The 24053-nt window shown below is 39.6% G+C and overlaps 1 protein-coding gene across 5 annotated transcripts in view; it reads right to left on the bottom strand.

Moving 5' to 3' along the window:
- ATF1 (activating transcription factor 1) overlaps nucleotides 1-24053 on the bottom strand; it is a 64350-nt gene that overhangs the window by 10360 nt on the left and 29937 nt on the right. For 3 of the 5 annotated variants that reach the window (XM_027542844.1, XM_027542842.1, XM_027542845.1), the window contains exons 3-4: nucleotides 13167-13286; nucleotides 10602-10702 (exon numbers count right to left, since the gene is read on the bottom strand). In XM_027542844.1, the coding sequence (XP_027398645.1) occupies nucleotides 10602-10702; nucleotides 13167-13286 (221 nt within the window). The remainder of the gene's footprint in view (nucleotides 1-10601; nucleotides 10703-13166; nucleotides 13287-24053) is intronic. The other 2 variants (XM_027542846.1, XM_027542843.1) reach the window with 1 other exon arrangement.

The raw sequence follows: 24053 nt of genomic DNA, 5'->3' as shown, positions 1-24053 counted from the left end.
ATTACTAAACCTCTTTCAATTTCAGGTTAAAAATACAGTGATCTAGGAGACACCTAGAGTTGGACACGACTGAAGCGACTTAGCAGCAGCAGTAAACACCTCAACTGTGGTGTCAAGGAATCATTTGTTTAGCACATACTATTTTTTTATCTCAAGCTAGGGATAGTGAAAGACAAGAAAGCCTGGTGTGTGCTGCAGTTCATGGGGCTGCAAAGAAGCAGACATGACTTAGTGACTAAACAACAAGACGTTGTTTAGCAGGCTGGTTACATTTTAGTTTATGATGACCTGAAAAGAGACAACGAACAAAGACCCACAGAGTGCCTTTCCAACAACAAGGCCCTTGCAGAGGTAGAAAAGGTCTCTTTATAGGAGAGGTGGCTCCACTGTGAGTACAAGGTGCTATTCATTTTCTAAACAGTGTCAGTTACCTTTATTTAAAAAGATCAAATTGGGGACTTTCCTGGCGGCCCAATGGTCAAGAACCCACACTTCCACTGCAGAGGGCACGGGTTTGATTCCTGGTCTGGGAACTAAGATCCTACATGCTGCATGGTGCAGTGATCAATCAATAGATTAAACTTATTTTTCAACCTTCAACTCTATAAAGGAAGAGAAACCTATAGTTCTCAGAAAGAAACAAGAAGATTAAAAATACTACTCTAAGACTGGTGGTTGCCAAGGTGGAAGGGGATGAACTGGGAGTTTGGGGTTAGTGAATTCAAACTGGTAATATTTAGAATGGATAAACAATACCCTACTGCATAACACAGGGCACTACAGTCGATATCTGGTGATAAACCATGTGTAAAAAAATGTATATATGTGTGTATAAATTAGGGGGATAGAGTCCATTTTCCTAACTTTGATGGAAATTATAAAAAAAATACTATAAAAACAGAGTACCTTGTGATAAATAAAATTCATTATTTTAACAAGAAGTATACTTGACTCCACAAAAATAAGGCAAAAATAAGGGAATGGAAAAAGATGCCTTGCTGAAAAGAAAGGTCTTCCAAAACACAGCTGGGGATGGAAGGAGCATTATTTGTTTCTGAGAAGAAAAGAAAAAAGAAATTTTTACTCAAGAATTCCACGTTTGTTGGAGAAAAATTAGAAAACCTTAACTACTTGTGCAAAAACAGTAACAAAAAAGAATCACAAAGAAAAACAAAATAACCCTTAGCATTAAAAGAGATCTTTCATGTTACCTATGCTAAAATTCCAGTCCATTCAGGAATTCTCTAACATTACTAACAGCTTCTATTTATAAGAATAAGGCATCCACAATTTCACAAAGCAAACTATTCAATTATTGGATGGCTAGAGCTCATCCTTGTTTAGATTCAAAGCTAATTCCACCCAGTGAAACCAGAGAAAGTTAAACTTTATACCCTAATCCTATATCCATGCCCTAGCTTTGCAGTATCTGACAACTGCTTCAGGTGTTCTTCATTGGCGGCCAGATAACTTCAGATCCTTCAGATGTTCTCTTATCACATGTTGAAGATCCTTTCCCAGCTTGGTCCCCTTAACCTGGACAGTCTTCCCAGCAAGAACTACAAGTGTAGAGTACACTACCAGAAGTTCCACAGTGGAGAACAAAGGACGTGGCGGTCCTGTGAACTCTGTGTTAGCCATCTGCAGAACCGCCACTGTGCTTCCCAAACCTGCTATGTACCAGAATCATCTGGAGAGGCTTATTGAATCCAGGCTCCCAAATGGCGCCTCTGATGATTTGAGTGAGCTGGTCAGGACAGAGCTCGAGAATACATTTAACAAACTGCCTGCATGGTCCTAAGCAGCCAACCTTGCCTGAAGAGGTGGAATGCTGTGCCCATCTTTTTCAGTTTTAAGTTACGAAAGATTTTGAGCACAGAAAGTACAGAAGGGCTTCCCTGGTGGCTCAGTGGTAAAGAATCTGCTGGCCAATGCAGGAGCCACTGTTCAATCCCTGGTTCCTTGAAGATCCCACACGCTGTGCAGCAATTATGTCTGTGCCACAACTACTAAGCCTGTGCTCTAGAGCCAGAGAACTACAACTCCTGAGCGCGTGCACCCTACAGCCCGTGCTCAGCAACGAGAGAAGCCACCACAATGAGAAGCCTGCACGCCACAGCTAGAGAGTAGCTCAAGAGCAGCTCACCTCAACGAGAGAAAAGTTGTGCAAGACCCAGCTCAGCAAAAAAAAGGATAGAAGGTAAAACACCTATGTACCATATACCAGGAATCAACTGATTGCCATTTTGCCATGTTTGCTTCAGATACCTCATTTTAACAGGAATTAAGTTACATATATACCAAAATGTCACCACCAATTCCTTTCCCTTTTCCCTCTCAATGAGTGCCATTATCTAAATTGTTATTTATCATTCCCGCATATATTACTTTATTTTTACTATATTTTGAGATACTATTTGCCATTGTCTTACATTCTTCCTCATCCTCCTTATTCAACCTTGGAGCATCTTAAAGAGCCGTCTTTTGGACTTCTCCATCTACATTCTTTCCAATGAGCTCATCTGTCCCAAAGGCTTGAATACCTTGTGTACACTGATGACCCCTCAAAATGGTATTTTCTCAGCTTCTCTCCTGAACTCGAAACTCACATATCCAATTGTCTATTGAATGCTTCCATTCAATAGGCACCTCAAACTTAATACCTCCAAATCTAGTATCAGATATCCTACCCCTGGCAGTCTTACCCATGTCAGTAAATATCAACTCTACTTTTCAAAAATTTTGGAGTTGTCCTCTTTCTCACAACCTTTATCCAATTCATAAACAAATCTCATTGTCTCTATCTTGAAAATATATTCAGAATCTTACCCATCCTCATCACCTCCACTATAGTTCCCCAAGTCCATGCCACCAGCTCCTCCTGACCGAACAACAGCCTCTAGCAGGTTCTCCTTGCTACAGCCTGCTCTCCACACAACAACCAGTCATCTTTTTAAAATGTCAGTGAGATCAAATCACTCGTGTGCAAAATGGTTCCCTACCAGAATAAATGACAAGGTTGCCAAGGTTTGTCCCTGTGACTTCTTCCCTTTATAGTCACCATCCAGCCATCTTGCTACAAGATTATCAATTTTACTGATTCCACACCCCCTACCCCCGCAAAGAACCACCTTTCAGTTATATTATCTCTATTTGTTTTCTCTTTAAGTTCACAGGTTTCTGCTCTCCCACACCCCCACGTGCGCCACTTTGTCTTGCAGGATGTTAGTTCCCCAACCAGGAACTGAACCCTCCAGCAGTGGAAGCATGGAGTCCTAAGCAACAGACTGCCAGGGAATTCCCTGATTTCTGCTCTTAATCTCTATTATTTTGTTTCTCCTGCTTGTTTTAAGCTTATTTTGTTTTTCCCCCAGTTTCTTAAAGTGAAAGCTGAGACCGTTGATTTGAGACCTTCCTTCCTATAAAGTGTTTTTAATAAGGTAAATTTCCGTCTATTTCCTACTGATTTGTTATTTCCTACAGAGTTTGGTATTTTGTATTTTTATCTTTCATTAAGTTCAATGTTTTCTAATTTCCCTTAAGATTTTCTGTTTGGTCCACAGATTATTTCTAAGTGTGTTAATTTCTGTATGGAGATTTCCTGTTATCTTTCCTTTATTGGCTTTAGTCTAATTCAAGTATGAGTAAAGAACTCTGTGTAATTTCAATTTTTCTTAATTTGTTAAGGTTTGTTATGATCCAGGACGTGGTCTTTCTTGGTGGATATTCTTTGTGCACGTAGGTGAAGTGTTCTAACAATGCCAATTAGATCCAACTGGTTGATGGTATTGTTCAGTTCTATAATCTTGCTTATTTTCTGCTGTAACTTCTGTTGGATACTAAGATAGATGTACACAAATTTTCAACTATAACTGTGGATTTATATTGCTTTTCAGTTCTGTAAGTTTTTGATACATGTATTCTGAAGCTCTGTTGTTAAGTGCATACATATTTAAGGTTGTTATATCTTCTTGGTGAACTGATTTTCTCTTTATCTCTGATAAATTTTTTTGCTCTGAAGTCTATTTTGTATGATACTAATACATCCACTTTATTTTTGTTTTCATTATGTTATTTCTCTTGGTTATATGTATAGCAATAGTAGTAGTGGTTTATAAGGTAAATATGTTCAGTATTTTGAAGAACTGCCAGCTTGTTTCCACAGACACTGTCCCCCTTACCAACATATGTTATGCTTTGTTTGGGATTTTTTAAGCATCCTACTAGGTTTGAAGTGGTATCTCATTACTTTGATTTGCATTTACCTAATGATGGGGCAGAAGGAGAAGGGGATGCCAGAGGATGAGATGGCTGGATGGCATCACTGACTCGATGGACGTGAGTCTGAGTGAACTCTGAGAGTTTGTGATGTACAGGGAGGCCTGGCGTGCTGCAATTCATGGGGTCGCAAAGAGTCAGACACGACTGAGCGACTGCACTGAACTGAATGACAAATCATGCTAAACAATTTTTTACATGCTTATTGGCCATTTGTGTTTCTTCTCTGGATATTCTAGTCTTTTCCTCATGTTTTAACTGGGTTATTTAACAATATTCAGTCTTCCAGTTGATGAACATGTAATGTCTCTTCAGGTAAGATTTTTTAAAATTCCTCTCAATGAAGTGTTATAGTTTTCAATATGCAAGTATTAATATTATATACATCTGTTAAATTTACTTGACTGGTCAAAAAGTTCATTTAGGCTTTTCCATATGGAAAAAACCCAAACAAACTTTTTGGCTGATCTGATATATAATTTGGATTTATAAATTTAATTTCAAGTATTTTATACAGTTTATGTTGTTATGAGTAGGACTGTTTTCTTAATTTCATTTCTGGATTGTTTATTGCTAATGTAGAGAAATACAATTCATTTTGTATCCTGCAATCCTGCTGAACTTATTATTTCTACTTTAGTGGATCCTTTGGGATTTTCTATATACGTAATCACTGTCATCTGCAAACTTTTATTTCTTCCTTTCCAGTATGCTTTTTATTTAATTTTCTTAACTGCCTGAGAGTAGAAGTAATGAGATATTCACAGCCTTGTCTTGTGCCTGCTCTTAGGAGGAGAAAATATTCAATCTTTCTCCATTAAATATGTCAGCTACAGGCTTTTGTAGATACTTATCATCAAGTTGAGGAAATTCCCATCTACTTGTCTGATGAGGATTTTTATCATTAAAGGGCACTGCGTGTGTGCCTGGTCATTCAGCTGTGTGTGCCTCTTTGGACTGCAGCCTGCCAGGCTCTTCTCTCCCTGGGATTCTCTAGGCAAGAACACTAGAGTAGGTTGTCATTCCCTCCTCCAGGAAATCTTCCCGACCCAAGGATCGAACCTGTGTCTCTTGTATCTCCTGAATTGGCAGGCAGATTCCTTAGTGCTAAGTCATTGGGGAAGCCCTTTAACCCCGATTTCATCAAATGCTTTTTGTGTCTGTTGAGATGACTATACGTTTTTTGGTTTTATCCTACAAATATGATTTATTACATTAATTGACTTTCAGATGTTAAACCAATTTTCCATTCTTGGAATAAATCCTACTCAAGTATGGTATATAATACCTTCTATTTGTTAATTTGATTTACTAGTATTTTGTTGAAGATTTTTGTGTCTGTATTCACAAGGAATACTGGTATACAGTTTTATAATCTCTTTTAACTAGTGAGTTTAAGTCATGTGCTCTTTTTTTTTTTTTTGGCCACACCACAGGGCATGTGGAACCTCCCTGCTCATGGATGGAACCCATGCCTCCTGTAGTGGAAGTGCAGTCTTTTTTAACATTGGTTTTTATTATAGAGTGTAGTTGCTTTACAGTGTTGTATTAATTTCTGCTGTACAGCAAAGTGAATCAGTTATACATACATATATATCCCCTCTTTTTAAATGTCCTTTCTGTTTAGGTCACCACAGAGCATTAAGTTGAGTCCCCTGTGCTACATACAGCAGGTTCTCATTAATTTATCTATTTTATACACAATAGTGTATATATGTCGATCCCAATCTCCCAATTCATCCCATTCACCCATCTTGGTATCTGTAAATTTTTTCTCTACATCTGTGTCACTATTTCTGCTTTGCAAATAAGTTCACCTGTACCATTTTCCTAGATTCCAAATATAAACAATATTATACAATGTTTTTCTCTTTCTGACTCACCTCACTCTGTATGGCAGAGTCTAGGTCTATCTATGTCTCTGCAAATGGCACTATTTTGTTCCTTTTATGGCTGAGTAATATTCCATTGTGTATATGGACCATATCTTCTCTTATCCATTCCTCTGTTGATGGACATTTAGGTTGGAAAGTGCAGAGTCTTAACCACTGGCGCACCAGGGAAGTCCCATGCTCTCTTAATATAATTATTGATACTGGTGGAACTAACATTTTATTATTTGCTTTTTTAAAAAATTCTTCTGCATTTGAGTTAAGAGTTTTAAAAACTCTATTTTAATTTACCTATTGTGTATTTGACTAAATCTCTTCGTATAGTTTCTTTAGTAGTTGCTCTGGTGTTACAATACAGATGACAAGTCTACTTAGTCAATGTATTACCACTTGAAGTGAACCTTAGAAACCTTACTACCATATTAAATCCCTACCTTATCCCATTTATCTTGTAAGTTGTCTTATATATTACCTCTGCATACACTGAAAGCCCCATCAGTGTCATTTTTCAACTGTCAAATACATTTCAACTATCAAACTATTCACAGAAGAACGGTCTATTTGCCCAAATCTTGCTATTCCAAGTTTCTTTTGGTCTTAATAACTTAGTAGTTATTTTAGAGCAACTCTACTGTTAATGATTTCTCTTAGTTTTCTTTTATCTGAGAATACTTAGTTCAACTCCATTTCCTAGGGTTATTTTTCAAGACACAGAATTCTGGATTAACAGTTCTTTTCTTTCAGCACTTTAAAAATGCTATTCATTTCTTCTAACCTGCAGTTTTGGTGAGAAATCTAGAGTCTTTCACAGCATTCCCTTATAAGTGGTATGTCATATAAGTGGTTGCTCACAATATGTGTTTATTTCATAGCTATGTGATTATGGTATGTCTGGGCAGAGGTTTCTTTGTGTTTTATCCTGTTTAAGATTTGCCAAGTTTTCTGAATCTGTAGGTTTCACTGAACTTGGGAACATTTCAGTCATTATTTCAAAAACTATTTTTTCTGCAACATACTTTTTTTCTGTTCTATGACTCGCATGACACAATGTTAAATCTTTGGGTACTGTTTCTCCAGTCCCTGAGACTTAATTTTTCTGATCTCTATTCTTCAGACTGGATGCTCTCCATTGAACTATCTTTAAGTTGAGTAACTTCTTACCTCTGTTCTCCTATTGAATCCATCCAGTGAGGTTTTTTTTCTGTTAACTGTATTTCTCAGCTATAGAATTTCTATTTTGTTCTCTTTATATCTATTTTTTTTCCTGAGAGTTTCTATCTTTCCATTCATTTCAAGAGAATCTACCCTTACTTGTTAGTCAGAACATTGCAGTAATAGCTCCTTTAAAGTCCTTGTCATATAATTCCAGTATCTTATCTTGTTCATCTAGGAGATGATGGCATTTGCTGATAGTCTTCCTTACAATTTAAGATTCTTCCAGGTTCTTTGTATGCCAAGTAATGGACATTTTCAATATTATGACACCTGACTCTTAAATCCTGCAGAGAATTTTTGATATTCTTCTTTTAGCAGGCTATCAACCTGGTTGTGTCTAAGCCACAAGTCCTGATTGGCCTTCTGTGCATTGTAGTTCCAACATCCGTTTCCGTTTTCAAAGACTCTGCAGTGCTCTTCAGATTTGACCCTGTGTGCACCATGTAGTGGCCAGTTTGGAACTTGACCTATGATCTGCCGTATGTATAGTTCAGTTCTCAAAGTCTATGTATGCTAGGAAAGTCCATTTTTATTCTTTACTTGCTAAAAATATGAGTAGGTGCTGAATTTTATTAAGTACTTTTTCTGCATTTGAGTTGATTATATATTGTTTCTTTTGATTCTCACTTATGATGGTTTATTTCCTCGTATGTTTGATTTCTGACTGTAAATCCATATTTGGTTGACTTTTGATAAATTCAGAAAACTTAACTTGGGGAAGCTTTGTTTCAGATGTTCTAGCTTCTTGTAGGGTTCTCAGCTTAATACAAAAATCTTGGGTTCATGGTCCCTTCCTGCAGAAGTAATGGGTATACCTTGGCTTTCATGCTTGCTTGCTTCTGCTTCCCATTCTGGTTTCAGCTAATGTACATGGCTTTATATTTATTGGAGTAGGGTTAGAAGACATTTCTATTATTTCCTATAAATGCACAATTCATTAGTAAGTATTTTATCTAGGAGCTAACTGTTTTGTGCTGAGAGAGCCCTATTTGAAAAGTAAACATTTTACCCATATTCCTTTGGTCATTATGTCTAACAGTCTAAAAGTAATTAATACAAGACTCTGGAAGACCATTCCAGTCTTATATGTTTCTGTCTGGTATATTTTTTACATTTCATTTTAAACTACTCAAATTAATCATTATTAAGTATTATTCTAAAAAGTCAATGGTATCTTAATGTCTTGGTTCACCATTCTTATATTCACATTCCTTTTGTTTCATTTCATTTTATTCTTCCTGACATGTACCCTTTAGTAATTTCTTGTATCAGCTTCAAATGATTTTAACTTCACCATTATTTCTGAGTGATTGTTCAGGTGGATGTGTAATTTCCGGCCAACTGATATGCTCTCTTGTCATTTAAAGATTTTAGTCCATTGTCTTCTAATACTACACTTCAAAAATCTGTTGTCTGTCTAATGGTCACATCTTTTCTCTTTGGAAGCTTTCTTCCAAAGATCTTATTTTTATTGCTTCATAAGATATATCTAGGTGTAAGTTTATATTAATTTATCTGGTTGGGACATTGTTTTCTAAAGCTGAGAAATTCCTTTCATACTGGATTACTCTTTTTTGAAGCCACACAGTATGGCATGTGGGATCTTAGATCCCTGATGAGGGATCAAACCCCCGCCACCTGCATAGAGGCATGGAGTCTTAATCATTAGACCACCAGAGAAGTCCCTGGATTACTTTTTTTTAGTTTCAGATTACGAGCTCCTTTTAGTAGGCTTATTTTTCACATACCCCTTCCCCCAAATTCCAGACAAAATTTCTTCTGTTCATTAACTGTTTATTCAGTAGAGTCTCAATTCCTTAACATGGTAACAAGGTTCTAAGTAACAAGGCTCCTGTTTACCTTTTCTTGCTAAACCAACCCATTCCTCTCTGTACCTTAAATTCCCAGTTCCCAGAACAGGCCAGCTTCTTCGATATCATATAATCCACCTTTATTACCCTGTTTCCTCAGCCTAAGAAGCTCTCTTTCTGCCTCACAAAACCTATTCCTGCTCCTAACTCTCAAAATTTATCAGACTGATAATGAACTAAATCACATATTTTATGAAGTCTTTCCCATTTGTTCCATCAGGCAGGAATGACCCTACACCCTATACAAAATTCTCTTATAAGATCTAAAACCTTATGCATTTGTTTATGTCTTTCAAAAACATTTCATCCTTTTCTGTCTCCCTTTCCTCCTACCCTCTAGTCACCAGGTTTTGTCGATTCTAACACAGAAATGTCTCAGATCCACCCATGTCAAAGATATCCCACTGCTGCTGCTAAGTTGCTTCAGTCGTGTCCGACTCTGCGACCCCATAGACAGCAGCCCACCAGGCTCCTCCGTCCCTGGGATTCTCCAGGCAAGAACACTGGAGTGGGTTGCCATTTCCTTCTCCAATGCATGAAAGTGAAAAGTGAAAGTGAAGTCGCTCAGTCGTGTCTGACTCTTCACAACCCCATGGACTGCAGCCAACCAGGCTCCTCCATCCATGGGCTTTTCCAGGCAAGAGTACTGGAGTGGGGTGACATTGCCTTCTCCGGATATCCCACTACCCTATATGAAATCACCCAGGTTATTTTAAAAGCTTTCTGTGAGTTGTACTACTTCAGCTCTCCATTACTTCAGCAAGTAATTATTAAGCATCCACTTTCAGCTGGTCGTTTTGATAGGTTCTGGAATCACAAAAAATAATGCATAGACCATGCCCATAAATAAACTGGAATTCTAATAGGATGAGATAAAGTACTATAAAAGGAATCAGTTACAGGATGCCACTGAAGAAAGACCTAACCTGGTCTTGGGAAGCTGCAGAGAAATAAACAAAGAATGCTTCCAGGAGGAAATGAGGCCTAGAATGTAGAAGAGTTGTGTTTCACCAAAGGGACACACATAAGGAAGAGACAAAAGCTAGGAGGCTAAGGAAGGGAACACAGAGTAGTTCAATTCTTAAAATCTACAGTCCTTTCAAATTACTATTAAAGTTAACTAAAAGTAAATACAGATATCTAATACTTTGCCAGAAGGTAAGTCTAAATTCCTCCTTAGGACAGCAACAGGGGCCCTTCATAACCTGGCTCAAGCCTATCTCTCTTAACACATGCCTTCTGATACAAACACATGTTCCTTCTTGATGTAATTTGCTTTGTATAACATCATTCAAACTCCTGTGGTTAATATAACACACACAGGATTTGATACATGAGCACTAACCTGTAAGATGGGCGCCGTGCTAGGATCCCGTGGGTTTTCTGTGAGGAGCCTATGCTGTCAGATGAGTCCTGAGACTCCTCACTCTCTGATAAAGATGATACCTGAAAAACAGAACTGGTTTTACTAAGATGAACAAACCAAGTGGGAAAAGAATTAAATTTCATTTTTACTTTCAGAAAAAATGATCTGTCTCCTACCACCCAAATTCATTTGTCATTAAATCTAAGGTCTAAAAGAAGAAAGAAAAAGAAAAAGGAGAAAGTTTATTTCAGGAGTCTAAACTATAGGAACAGGCTCAGAACTAAGATGTCTATCCCCCAAATAAAGCACTACTACTGCACTAGAGTTGTAAATATCAGTCTTGAGACTGATGCACACTACTCAGATTTTTTTTATCATTAATGCTATCTGATTTGGATTTTGGACATGCTTTGAAATGCTACTAGATATCCAACTAATATCTAGTTAATAGATGATGACATTGAGGAGTCTGCTGAATATACAAACCTGTGTCAGGGAAGAGCTCTGGGCTAGAAATATGTATTGGAAGTCAGCTCTCTAGGACAGTCCTTAAAGCCACAAGACTGAGTGAGCTCAGGAAGGAGAGATAGGACAAAACCCAGGGACATTCTTAGCAGTAAGAGGTTGGAAAGAAGGGGAGGAACCAGCAAATGAGGCCAAGAATAAGCCACCAGTGAGGCAGGAGGAATACCAAATGAGTGTGGTGTCCTTGAAAAACTAGCAAAGACGAGTATTAAGGAGAAAAGAATGATCAACCATGTCAAATTCTGCTAGCAGGTGAAATAATATAAGGACCCAGGACAACCATTAGATCTGGCAAAGTGGAGGTCACTGGCAAGGGCAGGTACAAACAAGTGAACTTAAAAATCTGTAATAATTAGCTTTATCTCATTTCATAATTGAATTAGTAAATACATGTAGAGCATTTAGTGCACGGCACAGCACAAGCACACATTAAATGTTAACTGCTATTAATAATAAACCTATTGATTGTTTGTGAAAGCCTCCTTGATATTTAACTTGAGATCTGAAAGGCAAGAGAAGCCAATACTGGAGATGTTGAGGAGAAAGCTTTCAAGCAGAGAAAAAAAGGAAAACCTATTAAAACTAGTTAGCACAATAACCATATGAAAGTTTTAAGTTACATCTTACAATTGAGGAAATAAGAATTTTTAAAACGTATTAAATTTCTCATTTTTCTGAAGCTACATTGTGACACTTCTTTAAAAAAAATAAAACAGGCTTCTAGAAAGGACATAATAAATAAATTCTCTACATTACCTATTGTATACAGAAAGCCTTCCCCTAAACTATTTAGACTTAGATCTTAAATTTCCAAAGAAGCTTGTTTTACACTGTATAATCACCTTCAAAAATGAGTTCAAGTGTACTTATACTTTTTTATATCTTAAATCTTTATCTTTTGATAGAAAAGAAAGAACGGGTCATAATCAGTAATAGTTAATAAATAATCACAGTAACAAACAATACAGTAATAATTAAAGAAGATCAGTCGCTTCTGCTTCCTCAAGCATCACAGATATACCATTTCTAATCTAAATCTTAGCTGTTTTGCCTTTTGTCTGCAGATTTACTCCAAAGCCTCCCAGTGAACTCAAGTAAGAAAATAATTTCTAGAACTAAGACATTACTTATAACTAAGAGGAAGAACCTTACTTCTCACTAGCAAGTAAGAGTAAAATCTTCACATTAAAAACTCAGCAAAACCATGCAGCAATCACCTTTCACAAAGGAAAAAACACATGAAGACGCAGCTCCAGAGCTGACAGCCCTGCCAGGTGCTGTATATACTCAAGAGGGAAAACGAGCTACACAGACACTGTATATACTCGAGGAAAAATGAGTTATGCAGACACCGCATATGCTCAAGAGGGAAATGAGCTACACAGACACTGTATGAGTTATACAGACACTGTATATACTCAAGAGGGAAAATGGGCTACACAGCTTTTCTTCCAAGACAGCTGCTTCTAAAAATGAGAGATGACCAAAGGCATTCTGAGACTCACAGGAGCCAGAAGATAAAATGGGGAGAAAGAGTAAAAAGCAAAGAACCCAGGATGGCTCTTTCCTTCCTATTGTTGCCAGGTGTAAACAGACAGACAGGTATAAGTAAGAACTTTACAATGAGGGAACTCTCTTTTATTTGATCACCATTAAGCATAAAGTAGGTACTTTCTTATTTTGCTAAGACACTCACATCATTACCCTTTCTTCAGAATTCTCTTTTTCGTGAAGGATACCACTAGGATAAAAAGGTGCTTTCCCTTCAGAAAATCTTTCATTTCCTTAAATTCTAAACAATAACTTCTCCCCAAAATTGCCTTCTGTTTTCACTGGGTAGTATATACATGAAACTAGAAGTTCTAAAACTTTTCCATTCACTTCATTTGTTCTATAGTCCAATCTCTAAGACATCATTATCTTGGTCTATAATATTGAAACTATAGCAACTTCAGTTGTCCAGAGACTCCAGGTTCACAAGTGCCCTCTCTCAGCCACTAAGTCTTTTAATTTCTGTACCGTTTGCACGTGTGGTGGGTGAATTACAGAAGACTGAGCTGTCTGGATGACCCCCTGAACCTGTACTTGCTTTCCAGGAAGAGGTACAATTGTCACTGGCGCAGATCCTCTTAATGACATCTAAGAACAAATAAAAATTCAATTAACATAATATAATACCTGTGCATGTAAGAAGCTGAGTTCTTTATACTAAAAAACACATTTTAGAGCTTATTATATATAACCACATCTATTAATCACACATTAGCTATTTTCTGTGTGCAGGGGATTGCACTAGGAGTATAAAATGAACAGAGTAAGAGTTATAATACAAGCAAAAATACAGAAACCAATCTACTGTGGGAGCAAAGATAGAGTGCTCTTTCAGCTGGGTCTTGAAAGATACATAATTTCCTGATGGTATGCATGGGGAATAGGGTTGGAAGATATTTTGGGTGGTGGAACTGATTGTATAAAAACATCATTGTTCTTTAGGACATGTCATTCTGAAGACAGCTGGTTAAAAAACAATTAAGAAATCAAGGGTCAAAAAGTGAGAGAGGGGCTTCCCTGGTAGTCCAGTGGTTAAGACTCTGTGCTTCCACTGCAGAGGACACAGGTTCGATCCCTGGTTGGGGAACTAATATCCCACATGATTTGTGGTGTGGCCAAGAAAAAATTTTAAATTTTTTAAAAAGTGAGAAATACCAACTTTGGGCAGCATCTTTAAAAAAATTTTTTTTCATGATTCAATTTTTTACTTAAAATATTTTATTTCTTTGGAAAGCAGATGGGGATTTATGGAAATACCACAATAAAATACTAAACCAAGAAAAGTCCACCCATCATCTTTCAAGACTCAGCTCAGGTTCTACCTCTTCCAAGAAGCTTTCCCAAAAATTTTCAGATCTCTTGCCTTCCCCTAGACTATACTGGTTCTAATCATTCATCCTGGGCTTAAACACAAAATAAAATTCAAGGCTGCTCCTCAAGTTCTGAAAATCACCTTTGTGACTCTTTTCTGTGTATGCAACAGGTTCCCAATAACAATGCCTTATTCACTTTCATTTAAGGTTCTTTATCCTTTCCCAAAGTTGGATTAAAATTCGTTTCACTATCCCCTGAATGCCTAAAGGTCATAAAATATTGTCTATAAAAATTTATCCAAATTATCAGAAAGGGAGTGTAAAAAAAACACCTTTTAAAATTGCATTCTCCCAAAATAAAATACTTAGGAATAAGCCTGACCAAGGAGATGAAAGACTTATAGGCTGAAACTATAAAACATGAATAAAGGAAACATTAGACAATTGAAAGAAATGGAAAGATAGGCCATGCTCTTGGATTGGGAGAGTTAATATTGTTAAAACACAATAATACCCAAAGCAATCTAAAGATTTAATGCAATCCCTCTCAAATTACCACTGATGTTTTTCACCAAACCAGAACAAATAATCCTAAAATTCATATGGAACCATAAAAGGCCCAGAACTGCCAAAGAAATCCTGAAGAAAAAGAACAAAACATGAGGTATAATCCTCCCAGACTTCAACAATACTACAAAGCTACAGTAATCAAAACAGGCTGGTATTGGCATAAAAACAGACATATAGATAAATGGCTCAGAAAAGAGTGCCCAAAAATAAACCCACACACCTACAGTCAGTCTTCAACACAGGAAACAATATTGTATGAATATTGTATATTCATACAATGGGAGAAGACAGTCTCTTCAGCAAGCAGTGCTGGGAAAGTTGGACAGCTACAACACACCCTCTCACTATATACAAAAATAACACCTGACACCGTAAAACTCCCAGGAGAGAACGTAGGCGGAACATTCTCTGACACAAATAGTACTTATGTTTTCTTAGGTCCGTCTCCCAAGGCAACAGAAATAATAACAAAAACAAAGAAAAGGGACCTAATCAAACTTACAAACTTTTACACAGCAAGGAAACCATAAATAAAACAAAAAGACAATCTACAGAATGGGAGGAAATATTAACAAATGATGTGACCAACAAGGGCTTCATTTTCAAAATTTACAAACAGAGCATACAACTCAACAAACGACCCAATCCCCAAATGGGCAGAAGACCTAAATACACGTTTCTCCAAAGAAGACACACAGACGGCCAACAGGCACATGAAAAGATGCTCAACACTGCTAATTTATTAGAAAAATGCAAATCAAAACTATAGGGAGGGGAATTCCTTGGTGGTCCAGTGGTTAGGACTCCAAGTTTCCACTGAAGTGGGCACAAATTTGATCCCTGATAGGGAACTAAGATGGAGAAGGAAATGGCAACCCACTCCAGTGTTCTTGCCTGGAGAATCCCAGGGACGGGGGAGCCTGGTGGGCTGCCGTCTATGGGGTCGCACAGAGTCGGACATGACTGAATCGACTTAGCAGCAGCAGGGAACTAAGATGGAGAAGGCAATGGCACCCCACTCCAGTACTCTTGCCTGGAAAATCCCATGGACGGAGGAGCCTGGTAGGCTGTAGTCCATGGGGTCGCTAAGAGTCAGACACGACTGAGCAACTTCACTTGCACTTTCCTACATTGGAGAAGGAAATGGCAACCCACTCCAGTATTCTTGCCTGGAGAATCTCAGGGACGGGGAAGCCTGGTGGGCTGCCGTCTATGGGATCGCACAGAGTCGGACACGACTGAAGTGACTTAGTAGCAGGGAACTAAGATCCTGCACACACACAAAACAATACAATGAGGTACCACCTCACACCAGTCAGAATGGCCATATTTAAAAGTCTACAAATAACAAATGCTGGAGAGGGTGTAGAGAAAAAAAAAAGAACCTTCCTACACTGTTGGTGAGACTGTAAGCTGGTGAAGCAGTGCAGACACTATAGAAAACAGTATGAAATTCCTTGGAAAACTAAAAACAGATTTACCATATGATCCAGCAATCCTACTTCCTGAGCATATATTGGACAAAACCACAATTCAAAAGATACATGCATCCCTACGTTCATGGCAGCACTATACACAATAGGCGAGACATGGAAACAACCGAAACATCCACCAACAGATGAACGGATAAAGAAGATGCAGTATATCTAAACAACGGAGTACTACACAGCCATTAGAAAGAATGAAACAATGCCACTTGCAGCATCATGAATACAACTAGAGATTATCATACTAAGTGAAGTCAGAAAGAAGGATGACACACACCATATGATACCCACTTACATATGGAATTTAAAATACGACACAAATGAACCTACCTATGAAACAGAATCAGAGACAGAGAGAGGAGAGAGTGGTGGTTACCTAGGGGGAGGGTTGAGGGACTGAGTGGAGTGAGAGGTTGGAGTTAGATGTGAGCTTTTATACACAGAATGGGTGAACAACAAGGTCCCACTCAGGTACAGCACAGAGAACTATATTCAATATCCTATGCTACACCATAAGGGAAAAGAATATTTAAAAAAAACATACATACATACACTATTCTTGTCAACATTATTTTCCCTTATGGTTTGGCACAGGATATTGTGTGTGCTCAGTCACTCAGCCGTGTCCAGCTCTTTGCTGTCCAACGGACTGTAGCCCACCAGGCTCCTCTGCCCGTGGAATTTCCCAGGCAAGAATACTGGAGCGGGTTGCCACTTCCTACTCTAGGGGATCTCCCTGACCCAGCAATATCTTGCATCTCCTGCATTGGGAGGTGGATTCTTTACCACTAGTGCCATCTGGAAAGCCCCAGCATAGAATATTGCACATACACTCTGGAGAAGGGAATGGCAATCCACTCCAGTATTCTTGCCTGGAGAATTCCATGGACAGAGAAGCCTGGTGGGCTGTAGTCCACCGGGTCGCAAAGAGTTGGACATGACTGAGCGACTAACACACACACATATATATATGGAGAGAGAGAGAAGAGAGATTATTATTATTGTTATTAGTTGTAACTGAATCACTTTGCTGAACAGCATTAAGTAACAGCATTGCAAATCAATTATATTTCGATTAAAAACATACAGAAACCCCTTTATCCAGGGACTGAAAACTGTAGATTCCCAGCACAAACAACTCCATTCAACCGCCCTCACACACTTTAAGAGACAAGACCAAACTCTAGCACACCTTCTGTCAGCTTAAGGCTGTGTCCCTAGGATGACCCAGAACCTTCAAAAGGTCTCCCTGAGAAAGCTTAATGCTGCCAAAATAATTAACTGCTTGTTCTTGCCAATACCTATGACCTCGCTTTTCTTGGAGCACTTAACCTTAGAAAAACTGCAGCTGTCAATCCTTTCTCTGACCCTTGAAATACAAATCTTTTACAACCCAGAAATGTCTCTCTCAAGGACTTGAAAGTCCTCCCTTTGAAATGTAATCACCGAGAAGGAAAGGGCCCTTGTCTACCAGTCTTTGTGGAAGGATGGGAACCTCAATTTGAGAAGCACCAATTAGCAAGCGGATACAGACGGCTTGATCACACTGACCAACCTCTCCACCTAACATCTTCAATACTTTTCCTTTAGGACACCCCAGCATTTTAAAAGGGACCCAACTTTTCTTTTAGCAGAGTTGAGCTTAATTTATGCTGGAGTTTCTCTTCCCTACTGTATGAATGAATTGTGAAATCTTGCTGCCTTTAACAGGTGTCTAACTGTGTTTTTGTTGACAGTATCCCACTATGGAGATCCAGAAATTAATGAGTAAAAATAAACAGAACTCATGAATCTTAAGAGTCTAGCTCTAGAGGTACCATTACACTCAGAGGTTCCCTTACTTTTCAGATCCTAACTAAAGCCAGTTCAGTTCAGTCACTCAGTCGTGTCCGACTCTCTGTGACCCCATGGACTGCAGGATGCCAGGCTTCCCTGTCCATCACCAACTCCCAGAGTTCACTCAAACTCATGTCCATCGAGTCATTGGTGCCATCCAACCATCTCATCCTCTGTCATCCCCTTCTCCTCCTGCCTTCATCTTTCCCAGCACCAGTCTTTTCCAATGAGTCGATTCTTCGCATCAGGTGGCCAAAGTAATGGAGTTTCAGCTTCAGCATCAGTCCTTCCAATGAATATTCAGACCTGATTTCCTTTAGGATGGACTGGTTGGATCTCCTTGCTGTCCAAGAGCCTCTCAAGAGCCTTCTCCAACACCACAGTTCAAAAGCATCAATTCTTCGGTGCTCAGCTTTCTTTAAGGCCCAACTCTTAAATCCATACATGACTACTGGAAAAACCATAGCTTAGACGGACCTTTGTTGGTACAATAATGTCTCTGCGTTTTATATATGCTGTCTAGGTTGGTCACAGCTTTCCTTCCAAGGAGTAAGCGTCTTTTAATTTCATGTCTGCAGTCAACATCTGCAGTGATTTTGGAGCCCAGAAAACAGTCTCTCACTGTTTCCACTGTTTCCCCATTTATTTGCCATGAAGTGATGGGACCAGATGCCATGATCTTCGTTTTCTGAATTCTGAGTTGTAAGCCACATTTTTCACTCTCCTCTTTCACTTTCATCAAGAGGCTCTTTAGTTCTTCTTCGCTTTTTGCCATGAGGGTGGTGTCACTGGTCTATTTGACGTTATTGATATTTCTCCCAGCAATCATGATTCCAGCTTGTGCTTCATCCAGCCCGGCATTTCGCATGATGTACTCTGCATATAAGTTAAATACGCAGAGTGACAATATACAGCCTTGACATACTCCTTTACCAATTTGGAAGCAAGTCTGTTTTTCCATGTCTGGTTCTAACTGCTGTTTCCTGACCTGCATATAGGCTTCTATGAGGCAGGTCAGGTGGTCTGGTATTCCCATCTCTTTCAGAATTTTCCACAGTTTACTGTGATCCACACAGTCAAAGGCTTTGGCATAGTCAATAAAGCAGAAGTAGATGTTTTTCTGGAACTCTCTTGCTTTTTCAATGATCCAGTGGATGTTGGCAATTTGATCTCTGGTTCCTCTGCCTTTTCTAAATCCAGCTTGAACATCTGGAAGTTCATGGTTCACATAGTGTTGAAGCCTGGCTTGGAGAATTTTGAGCATTACTTTGGTAGTATGTGAGATGAATGCAGTTGTGCAGTAGTTTTAATGTTATTTAGCATTGCCTTTCTTTGGGATTTTGAAAACTGACCTTTTCCAGTCCTGTGGCCACTGCTGAGATTTCCAGATTTTCTGGCATACTGAGTGCAGCACTTTCACAGCATCATCTTTTAGGATTTGAAATAGTTCATCTGGAATTCCATCACCTCCACTAGCTTTGTTCACAGTGATGCTTCCTAAGGCCCACGTGACTTCACATTCCAGGATGTCTGGCTCTAGGTGGCTGATCACACCATCATGATTATCTGGGTCATGAAGATCTTTTTTGTGTAGTTCTTCTGTGTATTCTTGAACCTCTCCTTAGTATCTTCTGCTTCTATTGCTGCCAAGTCGCTTCAGTCGTGTCCGACTCTGTGCGACCCCATAGACGGCAGCCCAACAGGCTCCCCCGTCCCTGGGATTCTCCAGGCAAGAATACTGGAGTGGGCTGCCATTTCCTTCTCCAATGCTTGAAAGTGAAAAGTGAAAGTGAAGTCGCTGAGTCGTGTCTGACTCCTAGCGACCCCATGGACTACAGCCCGCCAGGCTCCTCCATCCATGGGATTTTCCCAGGCAAAAGTACTGGAGTGGGGTGCCATTGCCTTCTCCGTCTGCTTCTATTAGGTCCATACAATTTCTGTCCCTTATTGTGTTCTTTGCATGAAATGTTCCCTTGGTATCTCTAATTTTCTTGAAGAGACCTCTAGTCTTTCCCATTCTATTGTTTTCCTCTATTTCTTTGCACTGATCACTGAGGAAGGCTCTCTTATCTCTCCCTACTATTCTTTGGAACTCTGCATTCAAATGGGTATATCTTTCCTTTTTTCCTTTGCCTTTGGCTTCCCTTCTTTTCTCAGCTATTTGTAAGGCCTCCTCAGACAACCATTTTGCCTTCTTGCATTTCTTTTTCTTGGGGATGGTCTTGATCATTGCCTCTTGTACAATGTCACGAACCTTCGGCCATAGTTCTTCAGGTACTCTATCAGATCTAATCCACTTCCACTGTATAATCGTAAGGGGTTTGATTTAGGTCATACCTGAATGCTCTAGTGGTTTCCCTAATTTCTTCAATTTAAGTCTGAATTTGGCAATAAGGAGTTCATATCTGAGCCACAGTCAGCTCCTGGTCTTGTTTTTGCTGACTGTATAGAGCTTCTCCATCTTTGGCTGCAAAGAATACAGCCAATCTAATTTCGGTATTGACCATCTGGTGTTGTCCACGTGTAGAGTCTTCTGTTGTTGAATAAGGGTGTCTGCTATAATTAGTGCATTCTCTTGGCAAAACTGTTAGCCTTTGACCAGCTTCGTTTTGTACTCCAAGGCCAAATTTACCTGTTACCCCAGGTGCCTCTTGACTTCCTACTTGTGGATTCCAGTCCCCTATAATGAAAAGGACATCTTTTTTGGGTGTTAGTTCTTTTAAAAGGTCTTGTAGGTCTTCATAGAACCGTTCAACTTCAGCTTCTTCAGTGTTACTGGTCGGGGCGTAGGCTTGGATTACTGTGATATTCAATGATTTGCCTTGGAAACAAACAGAGATCATTCTGTCGTTTTTGAGACTGTATCCAAGTACGTGTTTCAGACTCTTGTTGACTATGATGGCTACTCCATTTCTTCTAAGGGATTCTTGCCCACAATAGTAGATGTAACTAACAGCCATATGAGTTAAATTCACCCATTCCAGTCCATTTCAGTTTGCTGATTCCTAAAATGTTGACGTTCACTCTTGCCACTGTTTGTCCACTTCCAATTTGCCTTGATTCATGGACCTAACATTCTAGGTTCCTATGCAATACTGCTCTTTACAGCATCGGACTTTACTTCCATCACCAGTCATATCCACAAGTGGGTGTTGTTTTTGCTTTGGCTCTATCTCTTCATTCTGTCTGGAGTTATTTCTCCACTGATCTCCCACAGCATATTGAGCACCTACTGACCTGGGGAGTTCATCTTTCAGTGTCCTATGTTTTTGCCTGTTCATGCTGGTCATGGGGTTCTCAAGGCAGGAATACTGAAATGCTTTGCCATTCCCTTCTCCAGTGGACGACATTTTGTCAGAATTCTCCATCATGACCCATCCACCATGGGTGGGTGGCCCTACAGGGCATGCATGGCTCATAGTTTCTTTGGGTTAGACAAGGCTTGGTCCATGTGATCAGTTAGGTTAAGTTTTCATTCTGTCTGCCCTTGGATGGGTAAGGATAAGAGGCTTATGGAAACTTCCTGATGGGAGAGATTGCCTGAGGGAGAAACTGGGTCTTGTTCTGATGGGTGGGGCCATGCTCAGTAAATTTAATCCAACTTTCTATTGATGGGCAGGGCTTCGTTCCTTCCCTGTTGTTAGACCTGAGGTGGAGGTAATGAAGATAATGGCGACCTCCTTCAAAAGGTCCAGTGCAGCACTGCTGCACTCAGTGCCCCCGACCCCACAGCAGGTCACTGTCAACCCACACCTCCACCAGAGACTCCTGGACACTCACAGGCAAGTCTGGATCACTCTTGTGGGGTCACTGCTCCTTTCTCCTGGGTCCTGGTGCTCACAAGGTTCTGTTTGTGCCCTTCACGAGTCCATTTCCCCAGTCCTGTGTAAGTTCTGGCAGCTCTATGGTGGGGATGATGGTGACCTTCTCCAAGAGGGCTTATGCCATACCTGCAGCAGGCCCTTGCGGCAGGCCACTGCTGACCTGTACCTTCCCAGGAGACACTCAATCACAGTTCTGGCTCAGTCTCTGTGGGTCCTGGTACACCCAAGGTTTGTTTGAGCCCTCTGAGACTCTCTGGCGACTAAGGGTTTTGAGTCTAAACGCAATTTTGCCCTTCCTACCATCTTGCTGGGGCTTCTGCTTTGTCCTTAGACGTGGGTGATGTGATCCAACATTCTCCAGCAACGGTTATTCAGCAACTCGCTGCTGAACAACTAAAGCCAGTCACTCAAATAATGAGGCAAGCTTGTGAGGGGGATAATTTACATTTCTAAAAGGATAAAAGTAAATCATTCCTCCAGAGTTTCTGGTAATCCTAGTGTTTTGTGCAGGCTGTGGATCTGGCACATTTTAAGGAAAAAAGGCACCAGATTTTGTTTCAGCTAGTAGTCATCACTTTGCCTTACTAATCATTGTTTTAACTTCACAAAATGCCTACTACTCAGAGTCCTAAAGCCTTGTGTCTTCCCACTGCCACTCTCAAACGTGGCCATCTAAATCCTGAGGTCCTTCTTAAAGAAAGAAAAGGAGAGGGAGCTGCTGTTCCCCACTCCCCCCAATTTTAATCTGTGATTGAAACACAGATGATTGCCTCCACCTGTTATTTTTCAGCACTGACAGAGCCTTCTGCAATGATAGAAATGTTATAAATCGGCACTATGCAATATGGTAGTTACTATCAAGCATTTGAAATGTGGCTAGTGTGACTGAGGGATGTTTAATTTTATTTAATTGTAATTTAAATTAAAAATGAAATACCCATTTGTGGCTACCACACTGAACAGTTCTAGACCTTAGAGCTGTAGAACCTACTAGTACACCATGGCACTAACCTCAGAATCTCTCTTGGGAGATGTTAGAAGAAGTAGAAAATGATTTTTTGGAGCTGCTTCGGTTAAACTGAGGAGAAGGCAATGGCACCCCATTTCAGTACTCTTGCCTGGAAACTCCCGTGGACGGAGGAGCCTGGTGGGCTGCAGTCCATGGTGTCGCAAAGAGTTGAACACGAATGAAGTGACTTAGCAGCAGCAGCAGCAGCTGCTTAAACTGGGAACTTCGGGGAACTGATTGCCTGTCACACTACGGTAGCTGGGCTCATTCTTATACAAATAGCTGGGCAAAAAATTAGCATAGTGCTTTTTAGCTCCGTAACTGGGGTTCCCTAAGAGTCTGCCTGCGGTGCAGGAGACCTGGGTTTGATTCCTGGGTTGGGAAGATCCCCTGGAGAAGGGAATGACTACCCAGTCTAGTATTCTTGCCTACAGAATTCCATAGACAGAGGAGACTGGTGGGCTACAGTCATTGGGGTCACAAAGAGTTGGACATGACTGATCAACTAACACTTTCACCTCACTAACTGGGGGGTCCTTGGACCATAAACACTTGGGTGAGGGAGGCTGGAGAGTTAGTGGAATGGTATGGTCAAGAAACCTCTATTTATTAGAGTATGAATCCAAAGTCTTCTAACTCCAGAAACGGCACATCTATTTCTGGAGTCAGACAGATGTAGGCTGATTTTCAGCTAAAGGCTGTCATTTTCAGCTCTGTGACACTGAACAAATTTGTAACCCCCCAAGGGCCTCAGTTCTCCTTTGTAAATAGAATATTACTTTTTCAGAGTTGTAGTGAAGATTAAATAATAAGTAAAAAACAAATGGAATGGGGGAGGTGAAGAGAAAGAGCCTGCATATATATCTCTTACTTGGATCTTGTTTCAAGAAACTGTTAGGGAAAAAAAAAGATTTGTTTGTGTACACACACACAACAAATAACAAGAAAATTTAAATACTGGTTATTTTATGACAATAATAGTAATATTTAGGGGTGATAATAGTAATGTGGTTATGTTTTTAAAGGAGTTCTTCTGTTTGAGATACAGAATAAAACATTGAAGGCTGAAATGCTAACTAGAATTTGCTTCAATATAATCCAGTTGTCGGGGGACCAGAGGGGACAAGGAGCCGTGAGTTTAATAACTGCTGAAACAGGGTGATGGGAACCATAATGGCTCAAACATCTCGTCTTCGGAATGTGTTTGAAATTTTCCATATTAAGTTTTTTGAAAAATACTCAGGGCAACAGTGAACACAATAGTGGCTGATCCTGTGTGGCTCCAGAGCCCAATCCTCTTTGCAAGACATCTTCTT

This window comes from Bos indicus x Bos taurus, chromosome 5 (assembly GCF_003369695.1).
Source record: "Bos indicus x Bos taurus breed Angus x Brahman F1 hybrid chromosome 5, Bos_hybrid_MaternalHap_v2.0, whole genome shotgun sequence".
Classification (NCBI taxonomy): Eukaryota; Metazoa; Chordata; class Mammalia; order Artiodactyla; family Bovidae; genus Bos; species Bos indicus x Bos taurus.
This window is presented reverse-complemented; position numbering and strand designations above follow the sequence as displayed.